This window comes from Patagioenas fasciata, chromosome 17 (genome assembly GCF_037038585.1).
Source record: "Patagioenas fasciata isolate bPatFas1 chromosome 17, bPatFas1.hap1, whole genome shotgun sequence".
Taxonomy (NCBI): Eukaryota; Metazoa; Chordata; class Aves; order Columbiformes; family Columbidae; genus Patagioenas; species Patagioenas fasciata.
The window spans coordinates 9,238,895-9,251,561 of record NC_092536.1 but is presented as its reverse complement, the minus strand read 5'-3'; the positions used below and the strand labels follow the sequence as shown (position 1 = coordinate 9,251,561).

General features: G+C 46.4%; 1 protein-coding gene across 2 annotated transcripts in view; it reads left to right on the top strand.

Moving 5' to 3' along the window:
- ADORA2A (adenosine A2a receptor) overlaps positions 1–11,438 on the top strand; it is a 29,887-nt gene extending 18,449 nt beyond the window's left edge. For both annotated transcript variants that reach the window (XM_065851439.2, XM_071815866.1), the window contains exon 3: positions 5,412–11,438. In XM_065851439.2, the coding sequence (XP_065707511.1) occupies positions 5,412–6,372 (961 nt within the window). In that variant the 3' untranslated portion in view covers positions 6,373–11,438. The remainder of the gene's footprint in view (positions 1–5,411) is intronic.
- The last annotated feature ends 1,229 nt before the right edge of the window (positions 11,439–12,667 follow it).

Sequence of the window (12,667 nt, the reverse complement as noted above, 5' to 3'; positions counted from 1 at the left end):
ATGCTGAGAAAGTGAAAGCTGATTAGCTGCAGAGGGCAATGTGATACGCTTCAGACAGTTCATATCCACAGTTTTTTCTTTTTCTAATACCTGGTTGTCTCAAAAATGTGTCAAATCATTGGAAGGAAAGTTCTACCACTAAAGACGCAACGTTTTCACCCCATCCTTTAATACCTGGGAAAGCCTCTTCTCTCCTCAGAGGACAAGAAAGGTAACATCAGGCATTCCTAATATTCATTAGGTGGGTGCTCATAAAAAATAATAATAAATCAGACTTCCTTCACTGCAGTGAAACCAAAAAGGGCCAAACCTATTTTTATTTCTTCTTTTTCATTTTGACTGTTTCATGTCTGATTTGTCCTATGGAAGGTAACCACATATATCAGGGGATACACATGTGGATGTGTATTCCCACACAGATAAATTGTCAGTATAAAGGAGGCAGAAGAGTGCAGTTGCTGATACTGCTTGGTTTTGCACACCTTGTTACATAATTAGAGTTACCTTTGGAATGATTTTTCTGTGGATAAAAGATGCTCGCTCCCCCAATTATACTGAGGAAAGACATCCATATGTATTATTTTTAAATACATTAAAACTAATTTGTGAATGTCTTATGGATTCTATCTTTCAAATGATTAATGCACTGTGTAGAATTTGAATAAAGCACTCCCAGGGCAGTGAGTCCGAGCTGTAGTTTGCTCTAGGGTAAAATCCAAGCTGTGTCTCTAACAGGGTAGATACCTGAGAACCTGCACTTGCTGATATAAAACCCCTGAGAGTTCTAAACAAAACTGGCGGCAAGTCCGAGCTCCAGGCTGAAGTCATGAGCCAAGAACAATTGCCGCTTTCCAGGCTCTTTGGTGCCAGCAAACGCCGCGCGGGCGCAGTGCCCAGCCACGTGTGCTGGGCAGGCTCTGCTGGTAGAGATACCCGTGGTGAAGGGCAGGGAGCTCCCATGCTCTGCAAAGACAGGAGACATTTTTCTTCCTGTAGCCAAACGGAAAAGTTTTCTCAGGTTACTGCGTGCTCTGTGTGCTGGATTCAGGTGTTCACCTGTGGCACGAATACTTATGCAGGTCACACTGTGCCAACTACAGTTACCTGCTGACGTGCAGACCTTTTCCTCTGATGAACGTTGCTTTGGAGATGACTGCCTGAGCTGCTGGGATGCTTCTCTGGGAAAGCATTACTAAGGTGCCACTCCCTGACTTTTGAAATGTATGTATCTCACGTAGTTGTGATTGAAACTGCAGCTCTGAGGTGGCATTGGGATACTTTTCTGCAAGCGGCTGAGAGGAGCTGGGCATAAAGAAGTGGCTTCTCAAAGTCTGGGGTAGGAAGAATAGGGGAGATAAACACAAACCCTGAATAAGGGATAGGACATGGAAGGGACCTTTGTTCTGAGAACAGTCTGTTTCAGCAGTTGCTTTTATTCTCTAGGGTTGCCTTCTCCAGTGCTCATATATGAGCACCTGAATCGGTGAATCAGGGATTTGATGTTTTATTGTCACTTTGAGCCATACTGAATTTATTTCTTTCCTTGCTCACCATAAACCTTTTGACTTTATGACAAGGATTTCCTACATGCACTCATGTTTGTGTCGAATAGGTTATGGGCAGATTCACCCTAATATGAAAGACGAATAATGCAGTTCATCCTTTGAACAAGCAGGAGCATGGCTTTGAAAGCAGTGCCCCTTGTCTATGGCTTCATGGGTCAAGGTGGAACTTGCCAGTACCAAAGTTTTAGTCTGAAAGCCAATCATGCCATGAGAAAAAGAACAGAGCCTGCCCACCGTTATTACTTCTGCTCTTCAGAGCCCTGTGCCTACCCGTGGGATCCCACCCTGCCCTGTCTCCATAGCACAAACAAGCACTGGCATCTGTCAGCACCTGGTGATAGGGGAGGAAGTTTCTTGACTGAGAGTTTTGGGAGCGGGTTGTTTCGGTGTTACATGAGAAGGTCTGAGTTTGGTTTCTTGCTCTGCCACAAGATTTCCTGGATCATCCAGGACTGTCAGTGTCTCTCATGTGACAGGGGTAGAATATCCTCCCTTTGTCTTGCCCTCTATCGCTGCAGCTGCCCGAGGTGTGGGGCTGTGGAGTGGCGGTGTTCAGTGAACAGTATTTTGTAGGGATTTGCTAAAAAACGTCGAGCACTGGTGGAATTCAGATCAAAGCCTAGTGGCCTCAATACCAGTGATGCAGTAAGGGCGCTGAAATGTGCTCCATGCATGGCAGAGCCATCTGCCCAAGATGTGCCGTGCTGCCAGCCAGAGGTGGGTTTGGAAGATGAGCACCAGGCTGGTGGGATGCTGTGACAGTAAGTTAGGCCAGTTCCATATCGTACAATGTATGGAAAGATTTTAATGTCTAGATGAGGACCCTGTGGTTCTTATATCAGACATTTCTTCCACCTGGCTTCATAGTTCGTGAATCAGACTGGTGAGGTACTGCGCTTCCTGCAGGAATTATTTGTCTTGATGACATAAAGAGGAGGGCAAGGACCCAGAAGCATCACACCCTCAGCCAGGTTACTTTAGGGAGCACAGCAGAGCCGTACGTTCACCAGGGGCAGTGTTCCGGAGTCAGTTTGCCAATCTGATGGTTGGGAGAGCAGCAGGGCAGGTTAAAATATTTTAGGGAAAACATTCAAATTTTCATGTGTTTGCAAAAGTGGGTTTTCTTCTCTAGAGGAGTCAGGTGACCCTGTCCCCACACACAACTCCACCGTGAGTGTCCCTGTGCTCTGCACTAAGGTTCTCTGTGTCTGGAATTTCTTGAGTAGAAGTTGTTGTTGGTGTAGCAAGTCCAGTATTTCCAGGAAGCACAAAAACTGCTTGTGCACCGACAATCCAGTGCTGTCTGGACACATCAGACATGCTACAAAGTCACCTGCCAACTATGCAGAACATGGGCTGTAGGTGTGACCAGCTCCTTTCAGCTGGCTGTGTCCCTGCACAGATGCCAGCAACTCACAATATGATAGAATCATAGAATGTGACGACTTATTAATCACAGTACATGTGATGCTTCCTGGAAGTCCTGAACTTAGAATGCAGAGCTGTGGGATACCAAGAGTAGCTTTGACCTGGTGCTGTGAGCTTAGAAAGATGCACAGACAGGTGCACAAGCTCTTCAATGCCAGCCTGGTGACATCTCTAAGTGGACAAAAGGAGTGAGTCTGGGAAAGTCCATCTGGACAATAACCCTACCCCAGCCAAGTCAGCCTGTGATGTCTCCAGTGTGTCCCAGAAATCAAGCTCTCCCAAGTGAGCGGACACTTCTCAGTGGGTACCTGGCAGACATAGTGCCACACAGGATGTGACAAGATGCTGTGAGCTTGCTCTTAAGCCTTGGGGATACTGAGTAAGGCGTCATGGAAATGCACTCGCTGGTAGGCTGGTAGTTGCCACTGCCAGCACAACACACTGCAGCTGGAAGGCAGGAGGCTGCTTGGCCTGAGTGCTGTTCCAAAGCCTTGTGAAGTTTGTTGCATGGGAATCCCCAGGGGGTAAGAGGGAGGGAGAATTAGGGGGGGTGTTTGCCTGGAGCAGTAATGAATGTATTTTTAGTGGAAGGGAAGGGACATCTCTAGTCGTGGGATAACAGCTGCACAATTTCCAAATTCCTCTGACAAGATGTGGCCAATTCCAGGACTACAGGGTTTTGAAGGGTTTGTTTTGTTTTTTGTTTTTCCAAGCTCCAAGTGCTTTCAGCCAGTCTCTTGCTCCCTGAGTGTACTTTTCAAAGCACAGATGCTGTCTTGATGAGGTCTGAATGCAAGCAGTTCTCTGCTACCATCCATGCTGTGCTCTTAGCATCCGCTAAGCGTTGAGTAGGGGAGAAACCTTGCTGGAGAAACCTTTTTATCTCTCAGAATCATCTGAATCCCTCCCTCATTTCTGGAAGAAGGATTTCAGTGTATTTTGGGTACTGGAAATTATGTGGTTAGCTCCCTCACCCAGTTCCTCTTTCCTGATTTTGAAATACAGCTGAGGAAGGGAGACTCGAGCCTGCTGGGTCTCAACTGGAGCCAGGTTTTTCGAAGGCCCATCAGGAGGGATTTAAAGCACATGCAGGATCTCCATTCTGTACTGTGCCCAGCAAAAGCAGCCTCTCTGCTCCCCTGTCTAGAACTTACATCAGGATAGGAGCATGAACCTATGGGAGTAACTATTTCATTGAGAGATGGAAATATTTCTGTGGCTTGTTGGATTATTTGTTTTTTTCATGTTTATTTGCTGAGAGAATTCTGGGGACAGAGGGAGAAGGAGCACTGGGTAAACACTGGGAGCCCAGCGCTACTGTTGTCCCATCGCAGACACACAGGGTCAAATACAGTGTGGGACCCACGCTGGACAATGTGGGAATCCAGCCATCTACTTTCCATGCTGAGCATTACCAAGGGAAGGAAATTGCATTGAAATGTTAAACGGTTGCCCTGATTTACATTTTTAGAGAGGAGAACTAGTGGAGTCAGCACAGGACTTGCAGTAACCTGTGAGGCTCAGGAATTGACCGAAATTTCAAACAAGCCAAGGTCCCCTGGCTGCACTGTCAGATTCTTACCATGTTGTTTATTGTCTTTTCCAACAGATCTTGGAGAATTTACTACTAAGAGCACTGGCTTCAGCCAGACATGACATGTCAATACCTCCACCACTGAAGTCCCCTTTGGGGTGTGCAGTGCAGCCCACAGCACACCTGTAATCAGAGCACTGTCCTCAGCCTAATTCTTCCTTTCTGAAAGGACATGGGCTCAGCTTAGCTGGGCTGGTGAGGAAAACTGCTGACTTGTCTCAGTTATTTAAGGAATGTTGGTGGTGCTTATTCAAAGTGCCATTGTGGAGCGGAGTGAGGTGCTGTGCAAGACAATGCCAGCCTGGCTTCTGCAACTCAGCAGAATTCTCCTGGAGCACACCTGAACGTGAACACGGGGCTGATGGCACTGTGCCTGAGTTCTTTTGTGTCATTTGGCTTATAGATCTACTGCAAGACAGACCTAGCAATTCTGTGCCACAAGGCTGCTCCTTTGCCAGAAAGGAAGAACTACCTTAACCTTCGGCAAGAAAGCTACGGTGGTCTTCATTGTCAAGGGTCAGAGCAGTGCTGTTAATTGTCCAGGTGGACAGATCTATGTGCTTGACCAAGTGGGCTGGTGGAGTGAAGGAACTCAGATGAAAACCATATTAATTTCCCTGCTTTTCTGTCACTTCTTCACTGCCTAAAGGAAAGGGGAGGCAAATAAGTGGCATACAATGTCACCATGGAGTCCTTGCTGTGCTGTGTGGGTTCTGCAGAAGCACGTGCCTTTCTTGCTGTCTTCTGGGTCATTGGGAAGTTGCTTGGGTGTCAGGGGCTCATTGACTGATACTGACGTAATTCCTGTTTCCTCTGCTTTATAGGTACAATGGCTTGGTGACTGGCTCTCGAGCTAAAGGTATCATTGCCATCTGCTGGGTATTATCTTTCATCATCGGCTTGACACCAATGCTAGGGTGGCACAAGCGCTCCCAGGTCGAAGAGCTGGGTTCCAATAAGTCCTCTCCCATCAACTGCAGCAACAGTATGGTGGTATGTCTCTTTGAGGCTGTGGTCACCATGGAGTACATGGTCTACTACAACTTCTTTGCCTGCGTGCTCCTGCCGCTCCTTCTCATGTTTGGTATCTACTTGAAAATCTTCATGGCAGCCCGACGACAGCTCAAGCAGATGGAGAACAAGATGGTACACGGGGAACGTTCTCGCTCCACTTTGCAGAAGGAAGTCCATGCAGCAAAGTCTTTAGCCATCATTGTTGGGTTGTTTGCGATCTGCTGGCTTCCACTACATATTATTAACTGCTTTACCCTTTTCTGCCCAAATTGTGCCCATGCTCCCCTCTGGCTGATGTATCTGGCTATTATCCTGTCTCATGCTAACTCAGTTGTAAATCCTCTAATTTATGCCTACCGAATCAGGGAGTTCCGATACACCTTCCGTAAAATCATCAGCCAGCACATCCTGGGCCGGAAGGAGCCATTCAAGGCAGGAACAGCCAGCTCTAGGACTTCCACTCACGGTGGGGACGCAGAGAACGCCAGCATACGAATCAGTGAGTATGCACTAGAGGTGTACACCAATGGAGAGATCCACAGGGATCCTGAAAAGCAGGACTTAACCAAATGCAAAGCTGCCTTGGAATGGCACCAGAATGGAAATGCTCTGGATGTGGAGACAAATGGGCATCTCCCACATTCCTGCAAAAATGGGATTCTCTCAGATGCTTGCATGAACAGGGAGCTTCACAGTGAAGAGCTAATCGATGCCCAGGTGTCTTACTCGGACCTGGAAAGAGCAGCCTTTGCAGCAGCTGACGTTTCCTGATGAGACTTTTGAAGTCTTCCTGGTAGAATTATTTTTTTTCCATTGGTGACCTCTGCCATGGCAGAAGGGGAGGCTGGGGGGCGGGGGGAGAGGTGTGTATTCAGATCGCTGTGGAGAAAGGGGTCCCTACCCAGGACTGTTGGGATGATCCTAAATACTCGACTGGAGAAAAGCCAAGAGACCATTGAAACAGACTAAGGAAGGATGGACACGTTGCCATCAATGACCTGTCACCAAGAGCAGTGCCAAGGTCAAAGATGGCATTCCAAGTTCAGCACTGGGAGACTCTGCTGATGCAGGGCACATCATGACATTACGCTATACTGTGTATCTGTGGTTGTATGTTGGTTTTGCTGTCTTTGCCAACAGAAATAAAAGCATGGCTGGAAGTATGCGCTGAATTGCAAAGAGCACCAAGGAAGGGGCCTTTTAGTACTTTGGCCTGCAACAAACAGAAGGGGGATAGCAACATCTATTGGTCAGGTAGGATGGCAGCAACTGCTTGTACCTGATGGGAACATTGGATACCTTCAACCATGGCGTTTTATCTTTCAGTTCATGTTTTTGAAGCTTATACTGCAACAGGTTGCTCCAGTGTGTTTTTTTTCTTGTCTTGGTAAGATTACTTTATGTTAAGTTATAAAAGATGGGCACAAACTCACATCTGTTCCCCGAGTGCTCAATGTTCCAGTTGCACAAGGCAAATATAACCTCATAGCTCTCCACTTTGTCTAACAAATAATGAAAACAGAGTCTGTAATATGGATTTCCCTTAGTGAAAGGGCTGTTAGCAGGCCTTGTGCTGCAGATAGCAGACAAACAGGCCAGGCTGTGCTGTGTGTCACCAGGGCGGTTGTGCCCTGAGCTAGCGTGAAGAGCTGTTGGGTGCGTGAGCTCTCTGTAGGCTGGTGGCCACTGTCTGCTTTTTTCCCCTTGTCTCTGTGCTTCTCCTCCTAATCTCCTGCAATGCAACTTCTTTCCATGGCCCCAAATATGTGTGAGGAGAACTAATTTTCCATATGTTGCTCATTTCTGTCCTCACTCAAAAGGCTGTAGGATTCTTTTTCTTGGGGTAGGGAGGAACACACATGCATACCTAACACTTATTTTTGGAATTCCGGTGAGCTCTATTTAAACACCTTTCCTCATGTGATTTTAGATTTTCCCTGATGTGCTTTACTCTGAAGCCTCATGTGTCCGTGTGGTGCAGAGCCCAGCAGAGCTGGGTCTGTCTGGTTAGAAGATGCTCCTACTCTGAGAAGCTGACAGGCACCCATAGTATTGGAAATCAGCTTAGAAACTGCAGTAGTCTGTCTGTACAAGAGAAGAGGCAAATCTGTGCTGCACCAAGTGTATGCACTGGTGTGGTTTGTTGCAGAGGTGTTTCACAGCAGCTTGATAATCTTCTATGTCACTTACGATGCTTGGTAGCTCAAGGACAGTAGAATGCCACATCCACTTGAATTCTACCTAAAGATGGCCTGGTTTTTGTTTTTCAGACAAATAATCCATTTTCTAATACGACCAGCCTTCTGTAGAGACAGGTCCTACTTGAAAACTGAAGTCTGGTAATTGCAGGAATCTGAAGCTTATTCCCTAGCTGAAAGCATCAGAAATATCATCCTTCAAACCTGGCTTCTCCTTGTGTCTGTCCACTAACATTTCAGAAGTGAAATAATCTCATTTTCAGAAAGGAAGGGGGAACTGGATTTTGATATTTAAGGAAAAGCAGGTTAGGTTTGTGTGTTCTTGTTCCATGTTCATTTTAAATATTGTGAACTATTGAAATGAAAAGTCAGTTTTATTTGAGGAGGATTTTCTTTTTGCCAGTCTCTCTACGTGAAGGTAGGGAGTAGTTGTAATGCTGAACGTGTTCAAATATGTAACTGCTTGAGGTTAGCACAAAGCTTACTGTGGGATGGATAAAATGATGTGATTGCCACCACAATCCTTAGCAGAAAGACAAGCAACATTGTAGAACAATAGACTTCACAGTTTAATTGAATTGCTGATTTCTTGGCAGGTCTCTTCCGTATAGTCTAGCGTCAGAGGAGTGGATTATCACTCCAGCACCATTAGCAAACACTAAGCCGTTTCCCTGGGACTGACGTTGTAGGTAGTTCCTCTGTAGGATGACTTGGGATCTTGTTACTCTTGATCTATCGTGATGGAATATTTCTGTAGGGGGTCTGTGGGATGGCTCCTCTGACCTTCTGTAACAGTGGCACAGGAACTCAGGAAAATGGGGGTCTGATCTCTTCAGACCTCAGTTGGGAGCTGAAATGTTTCTAAGAATAACACGAGATTACATCCGGTATTCATGTCAATAACAATTAGGTCCACAAAGAAGCAGAACAGGGAAGGAAGTGTGGGAAAATACCAGCATCGCTCATGTGCTGGAACACATGCAAGTGCACAAGTGTCTCCTATTGAGCTTTAGTTGCCATTGTAAAGGGACGGTTTATGCCACATTGCATCAGGCTTTCAACAGCTGATGTGGGTTGGTTACTTTCTATTGTTTCCTGAGCTTCTTCACACTTAATTATGGCAACCTCTTGCTTGGTTGCCACAAGAATCAAGTTGATCTGTGTTGGTGAGACAAACAGGATTGTCCCTCTGGAAAACTTGCCTGCCCAACCAGATCACCATGTGAGCTTACTGAGTTTCCAGATGTCTTGAAATTAGTTTTTCTCTTGCTGTTTGAGGTGCCCCCAGAGTGTGTCCAGTCCCTTTCAATATTAGTGATCCAGATTTGAAAGGAAAAGTCTATTCAGGGGCTGGGGTATGTGTGCAGGAGGAAGCGCAGTGAGGGTAAGGAGGCAGCGTGTTTTATGTAGAACTGGCAGTCTGTAGTCACAGGAAGGAAAGGATGGCAATTGCACCACATGCTGTGTGCCTTCTGGCTAACATGTGTCGGAGCTGGACCTTCAGAAGATGTTTCTGAAGCAGTCATTGGGGGAAGCGTGAGCCTTTAGAACAAAATTTTGGACTTTAATTTCTTGTTTCCTAGGATCACGATTTCAAGGCTTGCTTTGAAAATAAAAATAAATAAAAGGTGTAGGGTCCCATCAATGAAGCGTGTTCTTTCCTGCTGCTGGCAGCACTCTCCACTCTTTAGAAATGTATCTGTCTTCCAAACTGCATAGGGCAGAGATCATTAGAAAAGTGAAATTTAAATGATTTTTGCCTAACTTCCCCACTCATATCCCCATTTTCCTTCCAGCTGGAGGATGTTTAGCTGATGGAATATAGCTATTCTGGATAAACAAAGATGGTACCAAGACAAAGGGAAGAATGAGTTGATCATCAGGAGAGGCTGGAGAAGACTTCCTTGGGAATCCAAGGTGCAGTGGGTCCAGAGAGTAAGAGCTGGGGTAAGAAGAGACTAATTTCATTGAACTGGAGCATCTTACTAAAAATGTCTGAAGACCCATAGAGAGATGTGGTACCTCATTTGGCATGAGGCCGTTCCATGAATTTCGCCATTCTCTGAGGCTCCAGGGTTTATTTGATTTATAGGGTTTTGGAGAAAGTAAAGTTTGATCAGTGGCCAAGACCACTCAACAAGGCACTGCTTTTTGTGTGTGCAAATAAATGCACTTACAGCTTTGTCCTGCAGGGTTTCTTTTGGATCAGCGATATTTCAAAGCTCTGTGTGAGCTTGAACTGCAGCTCTTGAACAGAGAAGCGATTTGACGTGGTGGGACAGCTGGGGTTACTGCAAACAGAAAGGGTTTGCCACTGACCCCAGTTGATGCTTGGAAGCTGTTTGTGCAGATGGACTTGGGAGTTACATGAAGCAGTCTGAATCTTTGGTTGTTCTTTGAAAAGAGGCTCCAGGGGATGCTGGTGGATGTAGAGAAGTCTTTAAGGTGTGGGAGCAGAGTGGAGGGCTAGGGTTAGATGGGAAATCTTGGTGGTGAGGGAAGATTAGTCAGGTATTTGTTTTGGGAGGATTTCAGGGGAGCAGGAATGTGGTGGGAAGTGCTGGGGATTGCACAGATGGTGCTGGCGTGAGACCAAGGTGTGACTTGCTGCGGAAGGACTCTGGAAAGGATGTCCAGCCTCACAGCTCTCCCGGGGTCACTGCGCAGGGTCAGCCCTGCCTGGTGCGTGCGGAGGGTTGGCTTCATACGGTCTACATGTGACTGAGGTAGTGATGGTTCTCGTGGATTACTTCCTGTTCAAATGCATTGTCTCAATTCATCAGCGTGTCCAGGTGTAACAAAAGCCTTTCTGCTTCTTGAACATGAGCCCTGCCTAAAATCAAATCTGTCCGTGTTCGGAGGGAAGGATGAGTGTGCTGTAACAGTGCTGCGGTGCATTAAAGCTGTAAAATACTCTCTAGTGGTGTTTGCTAAGTTTAGCTGCCTAATAGCCAGTTCTCTCCCAATTTGTTTTGGGCATCAAATTGCACTGAGTCATACCAGAGTGTTTTTTCTTTCTAGCCCTGAGCTTTTGGCCTTCATTACAGTAAAACACATCAAAAGTAACTAAAATCACACTAGTTCCTCATTTGCATGAGAGGTTACTAACCCCGACAGACTGAGAATCCCAGAACTGGGGCGGTGTTGTGTGTAACTCCCTGTCCTATTTGTCTGCTGGGACTGTTCACACAAGGATGTGTTAAAATCAAGACTGGAACCTGTTGATCTGAGAACATCTGTTGCTTCCCCACCACTGTCTCAGGAGCTGGTGTTCCTGCCCCCTGCCCTGTGGAGCACTTGTCTCTGTGGTCTGCAAACCAAGACACTACGAACACCCTGCTGCACACGCTGTCACTAGACAACAATTATTCTTTTAATTTAAATGTTTTATGAATAAAGTTGTTGTTTTGCCTCTGTTTGTCAGTTGCCAGTGGGAGGGGAGGGATGGGGGTGGGAGAATCTGTGCATGCAAATATATTTAAAGAAGTGCGTTGACCAAAGTTTTTTTTTTGAATCTGTGAAGTTTTCATATCTGTGAAGTCATCAGACTGCTGGGCAGTGAGGAGCCGCTGGTGCTGCTGAGTCTGTCTTGGTTACATTTCTTAATAAGCATTAAAATAATAAAATATATTTGTAAAAGAGAGTGTGAGTGCCTTTGTCGCAGGAAGATCCGGCTGGCTGGCCCTTTTTTTGTGCAAGTGTTTTCTTATTATTTTATTAGCTTTTTCCGTAGATCGATCCTTCCGGAGAGCTCTCTCCCTGGCACTGCAGGAATACTAGCACAGACTGAGGTGACAGACAGACTAGGAGATCCCTCACATCTCTGACATCCTTGGATCTGTCATCTTGGCAGTAAGAACAAATGCTTATAGCTGCAGGGTCCATGCCTGGACCACGAAAGAACTTTGCTAGCTGTGAGCAGAGCATCCCAGGCTGCTGGCTCTCCTTCCACATGGCTCTGCCGGAGCATCTCAAACCTCTTGTGTGAGACTGTCACAATTTCAGACCTCAGTCCTGTTCTGCCAGTGCCACTCAGGCTGAGCTAACACCAGCCTGAGGTCAGCCAAAGCAGTCTGGAGAAGCAGGCAGTGAAGCTAGATTGCTACTGGGGTGCCTCTCCAGCCAGTTCTGAACAATGCTGACAGGATGAAGCAGGAATAATTTCCAGCTTTTTTCAGCTGGCAGCTATTAAAGGAGTGTGTGAGGAGTTTAGTCAAAGTCTGTACAATCCGGGAGCATTTGGAATTGGGAAGTGACAAAATCAAAGTGCACCGGATAACCATCAGCCACTGGTCATTCCCTCTTTTGTTTCACTTTGCAGCTGGACTAGAGACCTGGGGAGGCTCCGGTTTGTGGAGAGGTGCCGGCACCCTGGTGCTGGGTGGCCAGCTGTGCCGGAGCTGTTCAACCAACTGTGTAATTGAAAAGCTTTTTGATTTTTCCCTCCTTTCACAAACACTGTGCGTTTTGTTCTGCAGCATCAAAGGCCAGGAGCTCAGAGGAACAATGGGCATCTGCCAGAGCCCAAAGGGAACAATGGTCTTACCTGGCCCTGGGAAGAAAGCAAGTACTTGAAAGAACAGAGAGCTCCCAGTAACCACACAATTCGCCTGAGCTGGAAATCTCTGCTGAGAGATTCACACCTTGGCTTAGTCTACAGCAAAAAAAAAAGCCCTGCACAGTCCGCTTTCTCTGGGTGACTAAGAGCTGTCTGAGGATAAGGTAGCTCAATAGTGTAATATTTACTGCAGCAGTGGGAGATCGATGGCATTTCTGAATGGTGGAGTAGGATGGGGCCATGGAGAATGGTGTTTTCCCTACTAATGTTTTTGGCTAAAAAGCTTTTCACTGTATTTAAAGCAGCAGGA